At 47.4% G+C, this 23,535-nt stretch overlaps 1 protein-coding gene across 1 annotated transcript in view; it reads right to left on the bottom strand.

Moving 5' to 3' along the window:
- HS6ST2 (heparan sulfate 6-O-sulfotransferase 2) overlaps nt 1-20,071 on the bottom strand; it is a 239,540-nt gene extending 219,469 nt beyond the window's left edge. The window contains exon 1 of the mRNA XM_074962749.1: nt 19,512-20,071. Within this exon, the coding sequence (XP_074818850.1) occupies nt 19,512-20,020 (509 nt within the window). The 5' untranslated portion in view covers nt 20,021-20,071. The remainder of the gene's footprint in view (nt 1-19,511) is intronic.
- Nucleotides 20,072-23,535: the final 3,464 nt, after the last annotated feature.

Raw genomic sequence — 23,535 nt, 5'->3', positions numbered from 1 at the left:
TGCAGCGTTTTCCCATTGGACCAGGGCGCAGCCCTCTCAATGTGCACTCAGGAAGCTGTCTGGGATGTCATACTGCAATCCCATCGCTACTGTTTTGGTGGCCCTTTGTGGCAAGCTGGTCTCATCCTTGCCCATGACTTAGCAGCTGTCCCTCAGCCTCATTGATGAGCTGGCAACATAAGGGCTAATAACTCACACACACACACCCCCGTGGGTAATGGGGCTTAATTAGAAAGCTCCTGAGGAGAAAAGAAGCTCTGGAAGAAGGGAGTTCCTGGGGAGCCTGAACTAGGCAAAAGATCTCCAGGCAGGGAGGCCTAGAAGAGACCCAGAACAAGCAGGGAAAAGACTTCAGAGCTTTCCAGACAGCACAGAAGCCCAAGTGAGGCCTCACAGCCAAGGGAGATGCTGGAGCCTACAGGATTTGTTTCGTGGGACATTTAAGTTTTGGCTGGACTCTGAAGTAAGAGCCTTTAATCTATTGTACACGTGCTCCTTTCAGGAAGCTTTACTAAAGATCTACGGCTGTGAAACAGAGCGTTTGGCTTCTCCATGACTGGGCTCCATTATTACTTCACTGAGAGGGAAACTGAGGCAGGCCACCGCAGAGCCACATTCAACTCTAAGGGGGTGCTCAGGAGGCGACGGTGCCCGTGCTATACCAAAGGTAAACTCAGATTGCTAGCTGCATTTCACTGCACTATTGGGGGGCGGGGGGGTTGAAATAGGGAAAGATTGATGTTTGAGGAAAGCTACTGAAGGAACCCCACTAAAGAAGTACCACATTTTCTCACAGCAGAGCTATCGAGAGGTAAGCTCTCTCCCAGCAGCATGCCAGAGAGATGAAAGAGCCACTCTTGACCAGTGCTTAAACCTGGCATTTCGCATTCAGTCCAAAATCAGCCCCAAGCTGTGAACCTCATCCCCTCTTGGAACAGTCAGTATCGTCATCAGCAGGAGAGGCAACATCCACCGGAGTCGGAGATTTTAAAGGGATGGACCACCATGATCATCTAGTCTGACCTCCTGCGTAACACAGGCCAGAAAACCTCACTCAGCCATTCCTGCATCAAGCCCATAACTTCTGTCTGAGCTTTGGCATATCCATAGAAAGACATCCAGTCTTGATTTAAACACTGCAAGAATCCACCACATTCCTTGTTAAGAAATTTCCCTCTTGCAGCAAACGGCCTCTCTGACTTCAGACCGAGTTTCAGCACTGTGGGGTGCCAATGCCTTCTGCAATCCCACCACAGGCAGTAAACACAGCAAGGACAAAGAGGCCCCAGGGCTGGAGGCAGTGACTGCTCTGCAGGCAGTTAAGAACAGTACGCACACTGGCCATCAGCTCTCAGGGAGACTGCGAGTGTATCGGAATCCCAAAGGAAGTCCAAATTAACGGGGTCAGAGTGATTCTCCGAGGATGTAAAGAGTATCTGCTTTTTAAAAAATTCATTGATAGGAGACATTTGACCCTGGAGTGTTTGACTGAGTTGACATTTGTCTTAATTTTCAGCTTCCAATAAAGCATTAGTCACATGAGGTAAAGAATTTCTTTTTCCCTACCAATTTTAATTTGTTTCACTGTTAAACTGCACTCTACAAAAGCTAGCTTGCTGACTCAAGGTACAGTATTAATCCTCCACCTCGCACCTCCAAGGCTCAAAACTATATGTATTTTAACAAAACTCCATACGGCCCTCTCTGCTGCGAAAGTTAACTGAAAATGTTGCTCCCAAAGCCAGGGCAGCACCAGCAAGAGAGAAGAGAGGAGTCACACAACAAAGGGTTACACAAATACAGCGAAACCCAACAGCGGGTAATGTGCTTTTAGATAAGGGACCTGAGCCTCCAGGCCTTGTGCACTCAACACCCCAGAGAGAGCAGGAGCAGTCCTATAAAGTAGTGTAAGATTAAGCGACTCCTGAAACTTCCACTGACCTCAGGAGTTAAGGCAGAGGTGGGCAAACTCCAGCCCGTGGGACAGTCCTGCCTGGCCCCTGAGCTCCCGGCAGGGGAGGCTAGCGCCTGGCCCCTCCCCGCTGTCCGGCGTGGCTGGCTCTGGCATGGTAAGGGGGCGGGGGGTCCCGGGAGGGGGCAGTCAGGGGACAGGGAGCAGGGGACGGTTGGATGGGGTGGAGGTTCTGGGGGTGCGGTCAGGGGACTGGGAACAGGGGGGGTTGGATAGGGGTCAGGGCAGTCAGGGAGCGGCTGGATAAGCGGCTGGATAAGCAGAGGATCCCGGGGGGGCAGTCAGAGGACAGGGGAGGTTGGATAGGGGTTGGGGTCCTGGGAGGGGACGGTCAGGGGACAAGGAGCAGGGGGGTTGGATGGGACGGGGCTTCTCAGGGAGGCAGTCAGGGGGTGGGAAGTGAGAGGGGGCGGATGGGGGCAGGGGCCAGGCTGTTTGGGGAGGCACAGCCTTCCCTACCCATATAGTTTTGCAACACCGATGTGGCCCTCGGGCCAAAAAGTTTGCCCGCCCCTGAGTTAAGGGATGCTCAGCACCCCACAGCATTTTATCAAATCAGGCCCACAGCCCCCAATTCAGCAGGCTCCCTCTATTCAGAGAAGCACTGAAGCGTGTGCTAAGAATATTTAAATATTTTGCTGTGTTGGGGCCATATTGCATACGCTTTCCAAGACACACAGACTGGGCATCTTAAACCGATTGATGTAAGACTCAACCCTACAATCCTTAACTCAGGTAAAAACACTGCTTTAGCGGACATTTTGCCTAAATCGAGCCTGCACAGAATCAGAGCCTTAGTAGCTATGAGTGAGAACCAGTCAGAACACAGCTTCTTTCAGCCTTGCAGCAGGTAAGGAAACCAACCCATGATTTGCGGGCTCTTTTTTCCCATCAAATTGACTCCCCGGTTTAAATATAATCCTAATTTGATTTCAAAGAAAGAAAAGATTTCCCAAATAAATGCTCCTGGTGATACAGGTGTGATCCCATCACATGCACACAGAAAGGCTTTCAGCATAAGGAAATAGCTTTAGAAAAGAGGAGCTTTAAATAGCCTTGAAGACAATATACCAAATCACACCCTTCATTATACCCTTGTCATGCTATTGACCGATGTGGGTGTAGACGGGCACGGAATCCGGCCTCAGATAACTACAGCCCAATGGCTGCTGAGAAAATTGACGTGAATCCATCTGATGGAGTTTCTTAAAATGCTATCCTCGCTTCAGACGGTACCCACAGATATATTCCTCTTCACCTCTCCGTCCTCGTAGTTCTTCATTCTCCGTTGTGGCGTCAGCTACGTCTGTGGCAGTTCACGCTACGCAGGCCTCAGCATGCTGCGTTCCAGTGCTGACCAATGTTTAAGTGGTAAGTGTTGGTTTGGCAAGGCGAGCTTGCTACTTAATTTCTTCCATTACGCTCCTGTCCATCCCATCAGGAGCACTGCCACAATCAGAGCACAGAGATCCAGAGGGGATGCTTACACCTGAATGATAATCGTCTTGCTAGCAATCATTCAGGCGCCCAGTTCAGTGTTCATACAAATAAACTGTCCAAACAGATAAACGGGTAATTTAGTGCAGGCTTTTAAAAGCTGTATCTGTACCAAAACACAGGTACCGTACACTTAGCCAGGCTTGTAGACAGATGGTTACTCATATACTTTTGTCCCAGCATGCAACAAAAAGCACAATAATCCAGTCATTAAGCAATGTTCATGGGTCTCCAGAAAACATTTTCTGGTGGCTGGATTTTTGCAAATATGTAATTTCTTCTTGCACATAGCAGCAGATTGAATATCTCACAAAACAGTCGATGTCAAGACTCTCTGCAAAACTATATTCCCCAGTTAAAATTCATCACTGGCTAAAGCTCTGTTCTTCAGCTGACCTACATGACCACCAGCAAACTACAATCTCTTAAATCCAGCAGGTATTACACACTAGCTGAACTTCACTGCTACCCTATAAATCTAACTCAGGCTGGAGGCTACAAGCACGTATGCATTACTTGGACTGCTAATAATCCTATGCAGAACTTCTGGTAATACCTCTAAAAATCTATTAACACATAACGTTGTGCAAGACCATTAAAATTTCATGGTAAGCAAACCTCTGAAGGGGAAAAAAAAAAAAAAAGTAACCAGAGCTGCCACTTTCTTTTGTTTGATGGACACTCAGACTTTCTTCCACCACCCTCTCTCTCCCACTTTAAAAAAGGGCATTTATGGTACTGGAGGTAGCACTAGGGCATAGGGAAGCGAGGGAGATGTGCTCAGAGGGTAAGGAGTCATCTGTAACAGCTAACGTACCTGTTCCAGAATCAGCATCCGTTTTAAACAACAGCCCTCACAGATATTACAGATTCATCTTTTCAATCACTAAGACACATACAAGATAGGCCTGAGAATTCAGTGGTCAATGGAATGGGAAGCAGTACAGTCTAGTGGACAGACCAGGGGACAGGACCATAGGAGATCTGGCTTCAGTTCCCAGCAGGCCAGTGTCAGAGCTGGGTGACATTAGCCACGTCCTGGCCTGCTCTGTTCCTCAGTTTCCCCATCTGTTAAATGGGGATACTGATACCAACGGCCTTTGTAAAGCACTTTGAGATCGGCATGTGAAAAACGCTATATAAACAGCTAGGTCTTATTCGTCCAGGGGAAACTTCTGGCAGAAGCTAGTTACCTCTGCTCTGCTAGGTGCCTTTTCACAGCCCAATCCTCTCTACTTTGACCAGATGTGGCTCGAAATCGCTCACTCTCAACAGATAAAGCAAATGCTAAAAGGCAATGGACTGCCATCTCGGTTTTGCATTTTTTGGATGTGACACCTGGGTGTCACCAGACACCTGAAATCTCTTTGCTATGATCTGATCAAACCAACAGACTTTCTGTTAGAAGCGTGAGGAGGTTCTCATATTTATGTTTGTTTTTTCATTGGCTTCTCATGCCTAAGGAAGTCATTCACAACATCAACTGCATCTGGTCTTTTCATAATTCCTGGAAGGTGGAAACCCATTGTGTTATTTCCCCAATGTAAGTGGCTGTGAAACAAAAAAGATCCCATAAGAGACGTTATTTCTTACTGGACTCATTTTTTTATCCCCACGTATCTCTGCTATAAAACCTGCCAGCATAAAACGCTCCCTCTAAATACTGGTACAGTATATTGGGATACACATAAACACAACATACCATATGCCAGCTCTGCACCTGTCTGCCAGTACAGAGTACTGTTCAGGAAGAAAGAAGTTTTTTTCCACTAAACCTGCTTTTAAACTAAATCCTTACAAATATTTACCTACAACCATTTACACACAAAACACGTACAGAGTCTGCAGTAGAGTTACTATTTATTGAAGTAGCCCCTCCAGGCCCAATAGCTTCTCGTTGTGCACGGCACTGTGAAAACAAACACAATGAGAGATCTTTCCCATCCCAAGCAGTTTACAAAGTAAATGGACCACAGACAACAATTTGAATGGACCAGACAGCCAATTGTCATGACGCGACACAGACTTACTCAAGGTCACGTAACAGGTCAGTGGAAGGGCCAACTCCCTATACAGCACCATACCCACTAGACCACCCCGTCTGCCCGACACAGTGCAAAACCAAAGGGAGAGATACCAGCATTCCTGCATGAAAAACACAACAGCTGTACCTTTAATTCAGTCGTCCTTGAACAATCTGAAAAGAAACACAGTCTCTTTAGTTACATCATGGAGTCAATTTGTGCAATCTCTAATAGCCTAATTTCGAGTCAAAACCACCTTTGTGCCACATAGCATTAACCACCACATTCTACATTTCACTGGTTTAACAGATTCGCTGAAACGACTTATGTTGAGATGTCTGTGGCACGTCGAACAAAGCTGAAGAATCAACCATAGTTTTCAACTCAAGAACCACTAGTTAAAGGAACAGCAGGGTACAGCTTCCCAGGTTATCAATGATTTATTTTAGTGCGTTAAAGCTGAAAGTGTTTCTACCTAAATCATTTCGCCATTAAATAATGTTAAGTTTTTTGCATCTCACTCAGCCACTGCGGGACAAATATATACTGCTGAGTTTCACACTTGTGTGTCTACACCACAGGTGGAAATAGGCTTCAGAGGTTCACACCAGCTCTGCTTGAGCTAGCATGCTAAAATAGCAGTGTAGCCAGGGGTAACACAAGCCACAGCTCGGGCTAGCCACCTGACAAATCTGCCTGGGTCCCTGGATACATACTTGGGCAGCTGGCCCAAGCTGGCCCTGGCTACACCATTATTTTTAGCACACTAGCTCAAGCAGCATTAGCAGGTCTGTCTACTTGTGCTGGAGAGCACGTTCCCAGCTATAGCGTGGACAAACCGCTCTTGTTCTCATACGCTATGCAGACTGAACCAGCACCAGGGCAGGGGAACACACAGCTGTCCTGGAAGCGTACAAATCACCACTCCCTTCCCATATAGCCTGTGATGTCAGTTAAGGCTGTGAGCTCCGTGGGGGCAGATCCCTGCACCTGCTCAGCACCCCAAAGTCAATGGCGCAGGATCGGGCCCTTCGTTACTTACTGCCCTCTCTTGCAATTGAGACGTGAACGGTTGCCCTTTGTGTACTAATACCATGGAGGGGTGGAAAGTTATTTCATGCTGATTTCCAATGAAGTACAAAAAGCATTCTGAATAACATATTTGTTCACACCACATGAAGCGATCAGCCCTGGAATGGGCCAAGATTACTTCAGGGAATAGCTTTTCCCAGAAGCCTTTGCAAATAGACGACAAAAAAGGAAGGTATCAAGAATGCACATATTAAGCTTCCCCATTCAAACTCAGCTTCAGCATTTTAAAAACCCTGAAGTTTAGGTTTTCTACAGAGTTAAAATTCCCTCAGACTGTTGCCAAAATGATTTTTTCATGTTCAATTCCACAACAAAAAGGGTGATATGAAAACCAGATCTCTAAGTTCTTTGGCTCTGATCAGAAAAAAAAAAAACAAACAAACAAAAACACATTTTTCAGTTGCATTTGATGCCAATTATCTTTGTCCCTAAGGCAAGGGACAGTCTAGGAGGATGAAACAATGCTACAGTATTTCACCTCCAATCTTTGGATATTTAGACTACAGATCTCATTCAACAAATAGTATTGTATCCACTGTGTCTTAAAAGAGGAGTACAGTAGCTGTTTAATCTCGATGGGAAGCCTGACAATATTTTATGCACCTCCTACCAAATGGAAGAAATGAAGGACTGCTCTTCAGGCTACTCAGACTTCCAAGAGCATCAGAACCTAACAATCTTTTTGATTATGGGAAATTAAGAACATTGCTACCAAGATCTCATGAAAGACATCTCTTACATAGCACTTTTATTGAGAGGAGCAAGACTGTTTAATGCTGCAATATTCTCTCTCTGTTAGCTGGATATATTTAGTTCATATTACATCAAAAGTAGGATGAGCTGCTGGAAATAAAAAACAGTATGATTTGAGTCTCATCTTAATGATTCTTATGATGTATAGGTCTCTAAGCACCTTGCTAATGATTTTTCAAGGCACTTTGGAATAAATGGAGATTTCACTCAAAGCTGTATACATGCAAAACCGATATTTTAAATGAATCCCATCTTTAAAGCATAAATTCTATGAAGAGTCAAATTAGAAAAAAACATTAGATGTTTTCTAATTGGCATTAACTCAAGCAGCATGGTTTCATAATATATATTCTATACTGTCCAGAGATATGTGGACAGAGAGAGAGCGCGCGAAAGAAAACTGCAACATTTTGAGTTAAGGTTTACCAATGATCTTCTAACCACTTCAATAAACAGCAAACAAAAAATATTAAATGTTCAATATTCATAGGGGGTTTTACTGGGAAAGACATGGAGAAGGAATTATGTACACGATGTTTGCTCCAGCATTATAAACTTACATCCAAAAAAATATTGCTTTGGCTTCATAGTCTCACATTAGCGAGTGCAATTATCTTTCATTAATTTTACAGAGTGTTCATAGTGGAAATTAAATCATTTCTTCATGTCTACTTAAGAAGAACTTTACTAGGTTAATCATTCATAAATACCAGAGTCTGCTACATATTACTCATCACAAATATGATTCATTTCAATAATGCCTGAATAATTTGGTGCTGCCCTATTACTCTCAGAACACACTGTACAGTTGCCAGCATCAGCAAATCAATCTCAAAAATAATCAGCACGTAGCGCCTGCTCCCTAAAGATTCTTCCCCTACAAGGGCGAGATCAGAACAACAAACAGCTCACTTCTTACATGACAAAGATAAAGCATCAGGCCCAGCACACCTCTCCTATTGCTTTATCTTTGCCATACCCTGAAATCCCAACATCCGACAGAAATAAGTCTAGGTGTCTTTGAAACCATGTGGATTCTTGGCTTCGACGGGCAGGCAGCTCACAATCACATTTTATAATTACAGGGTCAAATCCTTATTCAGGCAGGAATCCCATGGGAATTCCACCCCCATACTCTTGCCTTAGAATGGAAACAGGCCCATAGTGGCTTAAGGCAGAGGCCTAGGACAGGGGGGTTTTTTGGTCTCACACAGGTGTGTGAGTCTTATATCTGACTCCATTTCCTCAAATGGCAATTCTTATTGCCATTTTATGATCTTGCTTTTTATCCTTTCAAGTATTAAAAAACAATGTACAAGGATAATTCCAAGCAAGGCAAAATAGCTTCATGGACTACAGTAATCTCTATTTAACTAAACAAAGCAAAGACAACAACATTTTTGTAGTTAAGTGGTTTGATAAGAAACCAGACAGATTTCTGCATTTTGTCTTCCAGGCCATGTCAGAGAGGACTGCAGCCGAAGAGTGCAGTAACTGCGTGACAGATCAGACATTACAGAAATAAAGAAATGCAATTGAGGCTCTAATCAGAATGTTTCTGCAGATGAAAGGGTTTCTCACACTGACTTTAGCAGCAGATTTTTGTACTATTACTCATTAGTCATTTTAAGAAAGATTCCAGCAAAAACAACAACCTACAGAGAAGTTAAACCAGATTATAACAATTTTACTATAGAAGGCCAAAATCTCAGAGATTTTGATTTCTTTTTCGTAAACAATCTCATCTCAGTCAATGAAATTCTTTGACAATACCTAGAAAAATCATTAAAAAAAGTAAATACTACCAAAAAATCCTTCAAATGCAACCAAAGCCCAAGTGAAACCACCCTCTCCATAAAACTTCCCTAGCACAGACAAATTATAGCATACTTAAAGGAATACAACACAAACCACAAGACAACTGTACATTTAATTGTGCTGTATTATATAGGTAAACCCAATTTAGATGTATCCACGGTGCTAGAAGAAAGGTTCCATTCTTCAACGCAGCACTTTACTGAAAACACGACTCCAAAGACAAGTTCTTTGGCAGTATTCAGTGGCCTTTTTAACCTGGTTCAAGGTAGCCTTGTTCCAACGTTATAAACCGGAGTAATTTCGGAAAGATCCATTCCCCGATTTGATTTTCTGCTGTAGGTTATTATTCCACTTTTGCATACAGCTGCAATGATCTATATGAGTTAATTTGAGCTGATTCTGTACTGAAGTACTGTCTTTATTATTACAGTTGCTGGAGAAAGTAAATTAATGCAGGGGATTGCACACAGAGGCCTAATCCATTTGATGTAAATCAATGCCCTGCACATCTAAATTGCTCCGCTTTCCTTCAGAAAAGTACATTGAAGTGATTCATTAGGCATTGAACTGTTCACAAGAAACAGGCCAATTCTCTTAGGTATCCCAGTGCATCTCTGCTAGTCAAATTTAAAAAGCAATCAAATCTACTAAGAAGTCCTTTTTCCCCCACATTTACATCAGTGGAGAACATGATTCTTAACAATCCAGATTACATAAATGAGGGACAAATTAATCTCAGTTAATATACGTCAGAATTGATGCTTGAGTTGCAAAACTTAAAACTGCCCATCTTTTATCACAAAAATGCATCTTTTAATGCTTTTCTTGAGTTCAAAGTACATTTCATAAACCCATAACAGAGGCTGCCAAGTTCAGAACGATGGCAAATTCTCAATATGAATTTGATGCAGAGTCTGCATATATTTTGATCTTGTTTAAACCATCACTTATAGCTGCATTTTAATATTTAAAACCCTAGCAAAGCACAGAATGGTATCTAACACACAAAATAAAGTGTTTTAGTGCAACAATATTTCAAATTAGCATCTATGCTTCCCTCCGCTCTTGACTGAGAGCCAGCAGAAATAATATGCAAGTTTTTTTAAAATCCATTTAAGAAGCCCTTTTTAAAAGTACACATTTAATTTGCAAAACCAGCAACAGTATATCAGATATTTGACCAGTTCAAGTATCTGAAATTACAAAACAAAGTTAGAGTTAAAGTTTGTAATCAAGACCACAGGGGTTAGCTCTAAGGACCCTACAATGGGATTATGTTAACACGACTGAACAACCAGAGAATGTGTATTTAAGAAAATAATTTCACCCTCAGAAGACTAGTTATGACATGCCGTATCACCTCCATGGTCCCATAAGTTCAGCCAGGTCAGTCCTGGTCTGTAGTTGGATGGAGATCACCAAGGAAACCTAGATGTTGCAGGAAGCAGTATCAGCCTTTCATTCATTACCCTCCCAGTACCCCACCAGTGCCCCAACTGGAGCAGCTACCATCAGAATAAGACACCAAACCAAAACCCACCGGGTCATGAAGACATCCCAATAACTGAATTGGTAGTCTTGTATGTGAGATCTTCATAGCATCTCTTCAAATATTTTGTTATATTAATTATAATGCAAATAAATATAAAGACGGTTTTTGAGAGTTTCCCATGGTGCTTGTCTCAAGGACAGGCATGTCATACCGGATGATCTAGCCAAATTCCAATTTACAGCAGGACACTAAATCTGCTTGCTTAAAAATTACTCCGTCATTTCAGTTGGAGAACATACTGTTAGTTTCCCCTCCTAGAAACAGTTTATCATTGCTAATAGGACAGCTGACATGTTCCAGCCCAGAAACAGCTACACTTAGTGATGACTGGGTGATCCAATATACTAAAACTCTCTTACTGTGGAGTCCTTCTGGTTTAAAGATGCTGTTTAAAATACATACATTTACTTTAAAGTTATGTTTACCCACACATGCGCCTTGTTCTTGTCTTCTCCATTTTTGTTTCCCTTCTGTGTGCCACTTCCCTTTTCCCTGTCTCCCCCATTCTTTCTCCTTTCTGCCTATTGTTTTCTATAGTCAGAGATCACATAAGATACAAAGAAAAGACAGCTACTGAATCATAGTCAATCCAGGGTCCAAAAAGTAATCAGATACCTACTGTCTAGAGGACAAACCCTACTAGCCAGGGGTAGTTACAAGACACAATGGTGAGCAGACCCCAGAGCAATGCCCCTGCAAGAGAAACAGTACTTGGCATGCTAGTAAGCCAGGTGCACGGATTCCTACTAGGGTTCTTGCCCTGGGCCCTGCAGTGCCTAAAGCTGTCTGAAAAAAGTGCGTGTGGAGGGTCAATCCTAACCTGGGAGCAGCAGCTTTGGTAAAACGGTGCCTAACACGAACCCAACGCAACCTTGCTCGATTTTTAAAAATACTTTTTTCCAGGACCGTGACCCCCAACCCTCACCCCACTTAAAGCAGTAAGCCCGGCTTAAAGGCACCATCTTTGGTAATAATTTCTGCTGTTAGGCATTTGATAATTTTGGCACCTCCATTTCTACCCATCCCCCACCCACAGGCCCCAACACACAGCCTCACTACCACTGTTTCGGACAGAGTGGCTCATCTCGGACACCCTACTTCTCCTCCAGCTTCCTGGGAGGGGGCTTACACTGTGCACCCTTTCATCCTGCCAGGGGACAAGAATCAAAGCTTTGCACTGACCCAGTGATACTGTTGGCCATGTAGTCCTGTAGGCAGTCAGCTATCATGGCAATGAACAAAATATAAACGCCGAGATAAATGTGACTTTTTGTGAGTAAACGGGAGTCCCCCAAAACCTCAGTGGATTTGCTAGAGGTGTCTCTGTTTTACAGCTCTCTCCAGTACAAATTGACTCCTATGAAGAGCATTCATCTTTCTATGCAAAATTGACATGAATTTTCTGCAGTACAATTGGTTCCAAGCCCATTTCCAAGGATGACAGGATCTAGTGGCAGGCACATAACAGGACTGTTAAAAATACTCAAGCATGCAATCATCCAGTTCTGTATTTTGATCCAAGACTGGCTAGCAAACGTAGCTTCTCCTGGCAACCTTCATTCTGGCATGGTTCTTTCATTCCAGGGGCTGCCAACAGTCCAAGCTGCAAGGACTCTGGCATCGCCACAGAGAAACCCCAAAATGTACAGAACTTAGGGCAGAAGAGAGAGACACCCCTTTCCAGGCAGCATATGGGTTGATCTAGTCATTATCGAAAACAATCATGCTTCTATCTTAAAATATACACTTGGAACTTTGAGACAAGATGTTTCTGTCTCTAATGCAATTTCATATGCAGTAATGGGAAGTGCTCCCCACTCCCTCCCAAAAAAAAAAAAAAAAAAAAATTTGGTTGGCTGTAAAGGCAACCAAAACAAATCAGAACCTCTGATGGCTTCCACGCAATGTGGCAGTAATATGGTGCTAGTGTCGGAGACTTTCTGAAATCCAGCACCTGCTAAAGCTGGTGGGCCTGTTTCCAGTCCAAGAAGTTTCCAATTGATAAACAGTGTAAAAAAATTTTCCCATATAAAATTTCATGATTTCAGATAGAATATGGCAAACTTATTTCTCGCTCCCCTTTTTATTAGAGGTTCTGGAAGCTAAAGCAACTGGTCTTGCAGTTCCTTCCCATCTGGTATTATACGTGATATTCCCTACATCGGAAGCAATGCATCACACCCCAACAGCACAGCCTACCGTTACAGATATCAGTTCCTGGATCTGCTCAATTGCCCTGTTACATTATTCAGTCTAAACACAAGCGCTTTGTTTTTAACAACCGTGCCCCTGGATTTATTACCGTAGACAAGCTAGGTGGATACTTTCCATAATAATTAGCCGTGGCTGCAAAGGATCTCCATTTTGCGTCTCTCACGCACAGTTACTTTGGCCCCTGCTCCAGTTCTCTGTGCCAAACGCTTTGAGACTTCCCCGATCAATCAAGTGACCCAAGTCAGTCAGGCAGTCATGACCAGGAAAAGGTACATGTCTTCCTTTTCACCAGGATGCCAGGCAGCTCGGACAATCCCCTGACAATAGATGGCACCACTCACGAACTGAGATATCTGATCCACAAGGAGAGGGCTCAGCCGACCCAGCCTCCCCCTAGCCTTGGCCAGCTCTTAGAGGAGACCCAGCAGCCACCACCTCCACTCCTGGCCATGCCCTAGACAGCAGCATCGCCTATATGAGAGGCAACAGCCTAGGGCGCCGGCATCCCATCCCAAGAAAGGTGGTGCCAGGGTCCCAGTGCTGTGGGCTGAGAGTGGGGGCCCCAGTGCTTCCCCCAGCCTCCTGCCCTTGGGGAGCAGCAGCGGGGTGGGGGGGGCTGCAGCCCGGATGCTGGGGCTTTCCATGGGGAATGTGGGCAGTGGGAGCCTGCAGGGCTACACAGTACTCTCCCCTCCCCACCCCCACGCTCTCCAGGCTGCACTCTGCCCTAGCACCAGGAGCCCGGGCTTGGCACACAACTGGCTTCAGCCCTGCACACCTGGCCGTAGCTGGCTCTACCTTCTGAGAGTCATGCCCACAGAGCACCCTAAGCCCCATCATCTTCACCATCACAGGACAGATGCCCTACTGGAGAGGGGTCCTCTCCCTGGGCCCCTTCCCTCGGAAAACTCTGCTTGCACCCCTGCCAGTCCCAGGCAGATGCAACTCTGGGGAAAGGAACGGCAGCCCTCGCTTCCCTCCAGTGCCGCTGCACCTGCTTCAGCAGCAGCTCCACGTCACGCACGGGAGCAGGAGGGAGCCGAGAGAAGCCCGTGTTCCTCCCCCATTCAGCCCAGCCACTGCAGGTCTATGGGGGAAGCTGTCAGAGACAGGAGCTTCAGCCCCTAGCTCCCCCAGCTGGCACGTTCTCTGGGGGGGGGGGGGACGAGAAAGAGAATGCCTGGAAAGAAGGGTCCTCGGCCTTCCAGTCACTGAGGCCAGCTGGGGATAGGAAACTACAGGAGATCCCTCATCCTGCTCCAGGAGCTGCAAGATTCCGGAGATAATGGGGTGGGGAAGGGGCAATAGAGACAGGACAGGGGAAGAGGAAGCACCTGATAATAGAGGGAGGGAGGTCAAGAAGGGAAGGGAGCACAGGGAAGCTGGCACATGGGGAGCGCAGAGCACCAGGGACAGAGGGGAGAAGAAAATACAGAAAATGGCTGGGACCCAAACAAAAGAACTCCCAAGATGAAACAAGAGCCATTCCCTGCCTCCTCCCACCATCCATCTCCCCCACACACACCAGGGTGCAGAGGGGTGGAGAGAAAAGGAAAAAAGCCAAACCGAGCCAGGGAGCGTCGCCAAGTTTTTCTGGCTATAGAAGCAGCTGTCACCAGTCAACGCCCTGGGAGCCAAAAGTAACTCACGGCCTCCATTATTCTAACTCCCCACTCCACCGCCCTTTCAGAAAACGGCCTCTTAACTCAGGGCTGCCAGTGCCCCGACCAAGCCTGCTTCTCCCAAAAAACAGGCGAGGCCAACATATCCCTGCTCTGTGCCTTCAAGTCATCAGAGGTGGGCAAGGCATGCCCCCGTCCACCTGACCTCACCAGGGCAGCTTGTAACCCGGGTGCTGGGAACGTCCCCTGCCAGCTCCAGTCAGCCCGCACCGTTGTGTTTATACGGGGAGGTGGGGGAAGCCCCAACATATTAAAAAAGCCTTCTGCTGCCTGCCTCCCCACTGCAGCATTTCTGTGGTAAGACACAAAGGTTTGGCCAGGGCAACTACTGTTGCCAGCAAGGGGGTTCGGTGAGCACAAGAGACCGGCCGGGAGGTGAGCGGCCGTAGCAACATACAAGCCAGGATAAGGATTGGTACAGTCACCAGGAGCCAGGGACAGAGCAGCAGGCAGGAAATGGGCAGCACTAGTCGGACAGAGGGAAAAGCACCTCCGAGAAGCGATGTTTTGGGAGGATTTCAGACGCAGCCTCTGTTGGGAGGGACAAGGGTCAATCAAGTGGAATCGAAGCGGAAGAGCAGGTGATGGGCCCAGCAGGAGCTGGGGAGAGGGGTTTCCAGTGGGGAAGTGAAGCAGGGCTGGAGGTGCCGCCGGGAGACTCCACCACAAGCGAGGGCAGGGCAACCAAAACTAGCAGGCGCAGGCCCAGAGGTCGAGCAGAGGGAGCAGCCCCCGACAAGGGAGGCGGCCAACAATACAGTTGCAGGGCTTTGACCGAAGATGGTCTTTGCAGGACACTGAACTGCTGCCATAGAGCTGCAGGGCTTGTGCGCTCAAACCGTTTCATGCTGAGTTTCTGTGGTGACACAGTCTGTTAGATGCTCTGCAGTTTCCCTCCCCCTCTTCTGACTCCAGGCAGAGATACAGCCTTCTGTTTTCCCTTCAGGACTAATTCCATTATCAAGGAAATAATTTCCAAGATGATCCACATAAGCTCTAAAGCTCTCTTCATTTTCATTCAAATGAAAGTTCTCAGGTACACTACAGCCATTTTAATAGGCCTGTCTGGAACTTACTGTTTTCTTTCTTAGGGATCCAATTAACTAGGATTCTTCCAGGAACTAATAAGACATCTTGTAGCTCATCTAACTGGATCAGACCTTTGTTGCTAAGTATTTGCTGCTGTGTCTTAAGATAATCACAGAGCACCCATTTGGATTTTGGATCTTAACAAAACGTTCAACTTTTGAACATGGGAAAGGCTGCCAAAGAGTGACACATCAAGACAGTAATCTAACCAGCTGAGAAGAATACAGACTAACACGGCGCTACTCTGAAACCTGTCATACTTTTAGCAGTTTCTCAGCCCAGAGCCCTCTTCTGACTGACTGGATGCAGACTAGAATATTAGTTGAAACAATGAGCGGTCGTGCCCATTCCCAGGCATTTCTAGGATATAAGAATACAGCCAGATGTACACATGTGCAATACTATTAAAGTAAGAATCTCAGACCTTTTGTAAGTGTGTATCAATCTTGTTAGCCATTTGTACATACCATGTATCTGAGCACTGATCTGGACTGCCGATTCCAGGTCAGCTCATGTGGTTACATTGAGATTATTCACCATTACTACAGAAGTACATTGGGCAAAGCACATACCTAATTATTATTAATACTTCTCTAGCTCCTCTCAAAATAGACCTATTTAAATTCAGAATGGAGCTATTCTGTCCAACAAGTTTTTATATTTACGTCTGATGTTGGTGCTCAGAATCTTAGCAGAGGTCAGCTAATCACTCAGTAGCTGGTCATTGTTATAGCACCAAATAAATTAATTCAAGATAATAAAATGGAGGATTTGAAGGGACTATTGTTTATTTAAAAGATCTCTTATGTTCTTATATTTTTAACATTTAGAAGTTACAGCCCAATTAACTGCTTATCAAAGACATTATTTGAAAGAATAACTGTAGCTATTTAAGCAGGCTGGGGTAATGATTTTTTTAAATTATATAGCAACATCATTTAGAAGCTTTGTAGAGAGCAGGCCTCTACTAACTGTAGTAGTATCAGAGCTTTGGGGGGATTTTGCCCCGCTCCCCCACCACTCAGCTATGGCCTTATGGCTTGTGATCAATCACCGCTCCAAAGTCACAGGTGATGCCGATGTACTGTACGGTTCCGCTGGATGGAGAATCCGTTGTTCTGTTTTGAACTATCTAGTCGTATACACATTCACAAGCCAGTTCGTGTTCCTGTTTTGAATTGGAGGATGTTCAGTAATTCAGCAGGAAAAACATAGGTGAACCCAACCAAAACCTCCTATGTAAACACCCATCCTATGCTTTATGAGGCATTAATATCCAGATTATTACTTTGCAGCTGAGCTCTGGCTCCATAAAGGGCAGGACCAAAACCCTGTTAAATGTGACTAGTCTTTGTCTTTGGGGGCAGGTATGAGTCAAGGGCAAGGAATCCCATGTCTCAATTAGAATTCCACAGACTGGGCCCATCTCATTTAGAAGCGATTCAACAAAACTGGAGTGACCCCTTGTTGTGTATTTCCATTGATGTTTCCCCCCCAAGAAACAACACATATTTACAAAACAGGTAAAACAAATTCCACTAACAGAGGGCTTGGAAGGTTCATGATCCTACCACTCTGCAGCTAACACAGTGGAAGATCCAGAGGAAGAGGAATTAATTCTTAATGAGATTGAATGAAATTTAAAAGCAGTAGGGAAAACAAAGTATAAGAATCCTAACGGCTAAAAGTCTTTTAAAAAGCCTCCCCTTGGATACAGGAAGATAACGATGCTAATCATTTTTCTACTAGATGGCAGTGTAGCGTCACCCTATATAAAACAAATTCTAAAAAGAAACTGCACTCTATTTCAATTGAATTTGTGCTTAGACTTGACTGTTCACATAATGTGAAATATAACTGAACCCTCCCCTCCCCCCACATTGCAAGGGCACCGGACATTAGTTTAATAGTGACTTTAATTCTCTGAGAAATTAGAAACCAAGATATCAAAGGAAAAAGAATCCATATCCTGCTCGTACACACTGTACCATATTCCAAGCCATACTGTGACATGTTCCAAGCTACAAATGTACAAGCTCTTCAATAGGTCACAACTGACTACCTGTGATGTAATCAACAGATCTTTCACAGGTTTCAGAGTAGCAGCCGTGTTAGTCTGTATTCGCAAAAAGAAAAGGAGGACTTGTGGCACCTTAGAGACGAACCAATTTATCTGAGCATAAGCTTTTGTGAACTACAGCTCACTTCATCAGATGCACAGTATCTGAAATGGGTTGTCATTGTTTAGAATGAGACTAATTCACCTGATCTCTTTAAAAGGTGACAGCCCCATTTAAATATCAAAACTGCAATAGCTCGAGTTCACAACTTCAGGACAAGGTACATGGATGAAGAAAATGTTAGAGGTAACCAAAATTCTGAATGTAAATCCAAATCCAAAATAAACAAAGTTGGAGCTGAAGGCCAATCTAAACGATAGCAAGTAACACATTCAGTGATTAAAGTAACCTTGCTTTGCATAGCACAGTGTTTATTAATGCTGAACTCAAGGCACATAAAAATGCTGCAGCTCACAAACATGCTGAAAATCGCATTATTTATGGTCTAGTTAAGGGCAGTGGCACCTTGATAAGAAGGCAGCTCAGCACACTAGGTGGATCTGCAATAGAGAGCTGCAATACGATCATCATCAGACCGATTTTAGAGTTCCACTTAAAGCCAATGGGAGCAGAGGGGCTCAGGACTTGAGGGGGAGGGAATCAGGTCCCATTTGTACATTAACAACAATGAGATCCTAACGATCACACTCAGTAAACTCTTAGACTTCCCACCAGATCTTTATAAGCGCCCCAGCCAAATCTGCCTGTGGGATATCATTTAAAACATTAAACTCAGAGCAAAGCGATCCACCAAGTTTTACTGTAGTCAGCAATTTACGGCAAGCTAAACTTGCTGCAGAATCCCCCCATCCAGTCAGTTTGAAACTGGGCTAGCGGGAGCTCTACCTTAAACACCAGACTTTATCCCACCCGAGCTCTCCCTGCACTTCCAGGGTGGGCGGCTGTGTTTGGTTGGGACTTCGTGCTTGCCTATTCACTGCTGATCTGTGTACTGGGCACTAGATATCTGGATGCAGGGACACATCAAAGCAATCCAGTGAGCGGTATCGCGCTGTGGCTAGAAGACCGGACTGCCCATTCCTGATTGTAGCACCCTGCAACAATGACAAACCTTTAATACCAACAACTGTGTGGGGCATTGCAATGGCGTGGGCTCAAACGGAAAGCTATTCCCGGGGCTGCCCAAACCCTTGCACAGACAAAGCAAATTATGCTTAAAAAAGCAGGATGGCTCAGAAGCACTCTTTCTGGGCAACCTGAAATTTGGGTCAGGCTGCAAGAATAATGGCATTTAAGCAGCAGAGACAAGTAGCCCTCTCCTCTTTGCGCTAAGTACCGATGTACTGCGGTAGCACACTGTGTGCAATGCCTGAGAAAGAAAAAGCCGGGATCCCTGTAGCTGGATAGAGGGGATGAGATCTAGTCTCCCTCTACAAACAGATACTGGGGGGAGGGGAAGGGGGGGGAGAAAAGAAGGGAAATAAGTGAACCCAGGGCGCAATCAGTGCGGCTGCGGGAGAGCTGGATGCTCACGGTCCCTGGATCTTTACGGTCCGGGGGCAAATTACTTGGCACCCTGCAGGTGCTGGAAGGGGCGCTGCTGGAAACCAGGAGGCCTTGCCCCCCATTCCTCGGGGGAGACTAGGGAAGGGGGGGGGCGGCTCTTCATCCTAGTAGCGGCCCCCCAGCACAGCGCAAATCCAGGCAAGTTGCAAGGCTGCGGGCCGGGGCTCTCACCTGGAGGGTCTGCGCTTGCCTTCCGTCTTGCCGTCCACCACGGCCGGGACGCAGTTGGTGAGCTCGGTCCAGTCGGCGTGCAATCCACAGCTCCAGCCGGTGGAGAAGCGGGAGAAGAGCCAGGTCTCGCGCTTGCCCGGCCGGTGGCAGGTGCATTTCTTCTGGCCGGCTCTGCACTCGCAGGGCTGCTCCAGCTGGATGTTGCGCACCAGGTGCCGGCCGAAGGTGGTGCCGCCGGTCTTCTGGATGTGCAGGAAGACGATCAGGTCGTCGCCCTTGATGTTGAAATCCACCCGCCGCAGCAGGTCGCGGGCGGAGAAGTTGAAGCGGGGCACGAAGCGGGCCGGGGTCTCGTCCTCCGCCCGGTAGGGGTCTGCCCGCGAGGGGCGGAAGGCGTGCAGCCGCAGCAGCGGGCACTCGGAGCCCGGGCACACGTACTGCAGCACGATCACGGCGAAGAGGAAGAGCATCACCAGGGCCAGCAGCAGCCTGCCGGAGCGCTCCTCCATGGCGCGCGCGGGGGCGCCCGGCGCAGGCTGCGCTCACTGCCCGCGCCGCCAGCACCCCGGGGCGCCCTGCGCCTCGCGCGCAGCCCCGGCCGCCGCCATCCGCCCGGCTCCCCGCCTGCCTTCCCGGCAGCCTCCGCAGCGCGGCGCCCGGGGAGACGGGGACCCTCCCCCCGCCGCCGCCGCCTCCTCCTCCCCCGCCCCTGCGCCTGGGGAGCCGCCCCCGCCGCTGCGCCCGGGGAGACGCGGAGCCTGGGCAGCGGGACCCCTCCCTCGGCGCCGGCCGGCCTCCCTCCCCGGCTCCTCGGGCGGCCAGCCCGGGCCTGCGATCCCCGCCCCGCCCCGGCTCCTCCCGCGCCGGCTGCGGCTCCGCCCCTCGCCCCGGCGCCGGGTTCCGCTCCCGGGGCTGGAGCCCGCGGCTGCCGCGGGAGCGGGGCGAAGCCGGCAGCCCTGCTCCCCCCGCCGCGGGCAAGGAGCCACCCCCCTGCCCCGCCAGCCCGGGGGCCGGGCAGGGACCAGCCCCTGGCAGCGGGACGATGGGGAAGAGGGCTGCAAGTCCTGCCCTCTCCTGGCCCCATCTGCCCAGGCGGCCCCCAGCCCCGGGGACCTGGAGGGGAGGCAGCTGGGCTCAGAAACGAACCCCTAAACGTCCCTACCCCAGCGAGACCCTTCCTCTTCCCATCCCTAGCCCAGCCCCCAGCAGGCCAACTGCCCCCTTCTTCCCACCAAAGAGGCTCCCACCCCCTGCTGCTTTCCTCTTCCCCGCCTAGCACCCCAGGCCTCTTCCCGGCCTGCTGCCCAGGTAAGGTGTGTCTACGTGGCCCATTCAGTCTGGGCTCTGATTCAGGTTTTAAGTCCAAGCCTCCCCCACCCCGAAATTAGTGTGACTGGCGCAGGAACCCCTCTGGCGTCAGGCCCGCAGACCCTAGTAGGGGGTGGGTCCCAGCCCAGCTCTGGGGTATCCCACACTCCCCTGGGGCTGTGCTTCCCAACCCTTCCCTTCCAACACCTGCCAGACCTCCTGGTTTAAAACCAGCTGCCCAGCGTTAACCCTTTATTACCATGTGGCCTGCTCATCTGCAAGCAACAAACACAGCCAGCGTTAACCCGTATGCTGTAAGATGACGTCCTGAATCAGGCACGCTGCTGGGTGGCCAGAGAAACACAGCTGGATTCCACTTTCATAAGCCGTGGCAACAAGGGCTAGGCGTGGTCCCCTAGAAAGCAGTGGGGACAGTGACTCCTTTTAGAACAGTGTCATTCACTGGGAATAATGTCCTAGCTTGTCCCTGAAAGTAAAGTCCCGATCTCCAGCATACTCTGGTATTATGCACCCTGCCAGTGCATCCAACTATAGTGTCCATAAATCTGTCCCTGTGGTCAACCATATGCTCTTTGCAGTGAGCAAGCTGTTGGCATATAAGTCCCATCAATGGCCCCAGTGCAGTTTGGAAAGCCAACAGTGATTTCAGGGGCATTTGTCATGCCTGCCATCTTTGCATATATCACAGTCCTGATCATCTCAGAAACCTCTGCCATAACTGATTTGCCAACTCCAAACTGGTTAGCTACTGACCTGCAGCATGCTGGGATAGCCAGCTTCCAGATGGGTGTAGCTATCTGCTTCTGGACCCATGTGGCCTCCCTCCTGTGGGTGTTGTGGCACTGGAGGGCAGGGACAATCTGATCACAAAGCTCCAGGAATGTATGATTCCTCATGCGAAACATCTGCCATCCCAGGTCCACATGACAATGTGATCTCCTCAGTCTGTGCTTGGGGCCCTGCTCCAGAAGTGCTGAACAGCCTGGGTCAGAGCTGGCATGCCAGTATTCCCCACCAAGAGATGCCTTCAACTGTTCAAAAACTACTCCTGAAATGTCCACCAGCATTTCACAAATGATCCACCTGTGTCCCAAAGTAGGACTGAGAGCATGAGGTAGGGAAGTTCTTTCACCAGAGCAGGGTCCGTGCTGGCTCTGGCTGCTGGGAGGGTATGGACACAAAACTGGTTCAGCAGGTGTGGCTCACTTCTGGTCAGCTCCCACGGGACGGCACCCACAGAAGCTGAAGTTCTGACTTGGGTCTGCTTACTGCAGAATGGATGCTCCAACATGGTTGTGAAGCACGGGCATCCATTGTAACATGAGTGTGCAAGCACCGGCTTAGATGCTCACGTTCTTGGCTTTCTACTACCTCTTCTCTCTTCACATCCCCATGAAAAACACCCAGGACTCCAACTACCTCTTGATGTCTTTCTCCTACCTTGCGCTCAGCCTCGTCTCCCTGAGAGAGACACTCTCTTCCCCTTACCGGAAAGAATCTCCTGCTGCCCCTTCCACTTCTTCTGCTATCCCTTTCCATTTTCCTCCCGCTGCTATTCCCATCCTCATTGCTCCACAAATACTGTCTTATCCCTCATGTCCTGCCTACCCTAGCTGCTCCACCAAAATCATCCCCCCGACTGCTTCTTCTCTACCTCCCCGAAGATGCCATCCAACCTCCTTCCTGTGGCAGAGGGCCACTTTACCTGTTCCTTGTAATGCCTCTGAGATATCCAGTCACCAGCACTCTGGGACAAACCGAAGAAGAGATTTACCCCAGGGGATCCAAGTCCAGGTTTTAATTAAGCAGACCTCAGTGCATGCTGGGGCAAGCTGTGAGGTAGGTCTGCAATATATAAGGAATGGAGCTCCTACCTGTGTACCTCACAATGGTGTCTCGATGCTTTGAATCAGTGAGCCTTCCCATAACCAGAGACTCCCTACTTCAAAGCCTGATCTGCTTTCACTATATCATCCACTATTTCATATACCTCGGTCATATCCCCCTTTCTCTAAACAGAAGAATCTCAATCTTTGTAGTCTTTATCTGCCTTTAATCCTTGTTGGTTCCCATCTCTGAATTCTCATCTCTTTTTCTGCATTATCCTTTTTGCAATAGGATGCCCAGGATTGATTGCTCTATTCAAGGTGCGGGAATTGCCTGACCAATTCATCGAGTACCACTGGTTTATATAATGGCATGAGTATATTTTCACTATCACTGTCCATTCTGTTTATCCCATGTGCTTGCATTTTGTTTCCTTTTTTGAACCCTGCTGTGCAATGAGCAGAGGCTTTCACTGAATTGTGCACAATAACATCCCATTCGGTTTTCCCCCCAAGTGGTTCCAGTTAATTTAGAACCCGGTAATGTGTATTTTGTCTTTCAGCATGTTTTGAAAGCACTGTGTACAATTAAAGTATTCTATAAACAAAAATAATAATAATAGGGACTCTGTGGATTTATCGCTGATTAAAATCTTTTGTATATTTTATGCAAATTATGTTCAGCCCTCAGGCTCTTGGCGTGGTGCCAATGAGGCTTACATGATGGTATGGTTGTGTTCCACTGCTCGGAGGGCATGCGGGGGTCACAAGGAAAAAAAATCACCATTTACCATGCTGCTTGCAGAACCATCTATCCTGGGAGTAGGAAGGCCCAGGATCAAGTCTAATGCCTTGGCATACCAAATACT

The sequence above is a fragment of the Natator depressus genome, chromosome 9 (genome assembly GCF_965152275.1).
Source record: "Natator depressus isolate rNatDep1 chromosome 9, rNatDep2.hap1, whole genome shotgun sequence".
NCBI lineage: Eukaryota > Metazoa > Chordata > Testudines > Cheloniidae > Natator > Natator depressus.
The sequence above is the reverse complement of the archived record's forward strand: the minus strand, read 5'-3'. Positions and strand labels throughout refer to the sequence as shown.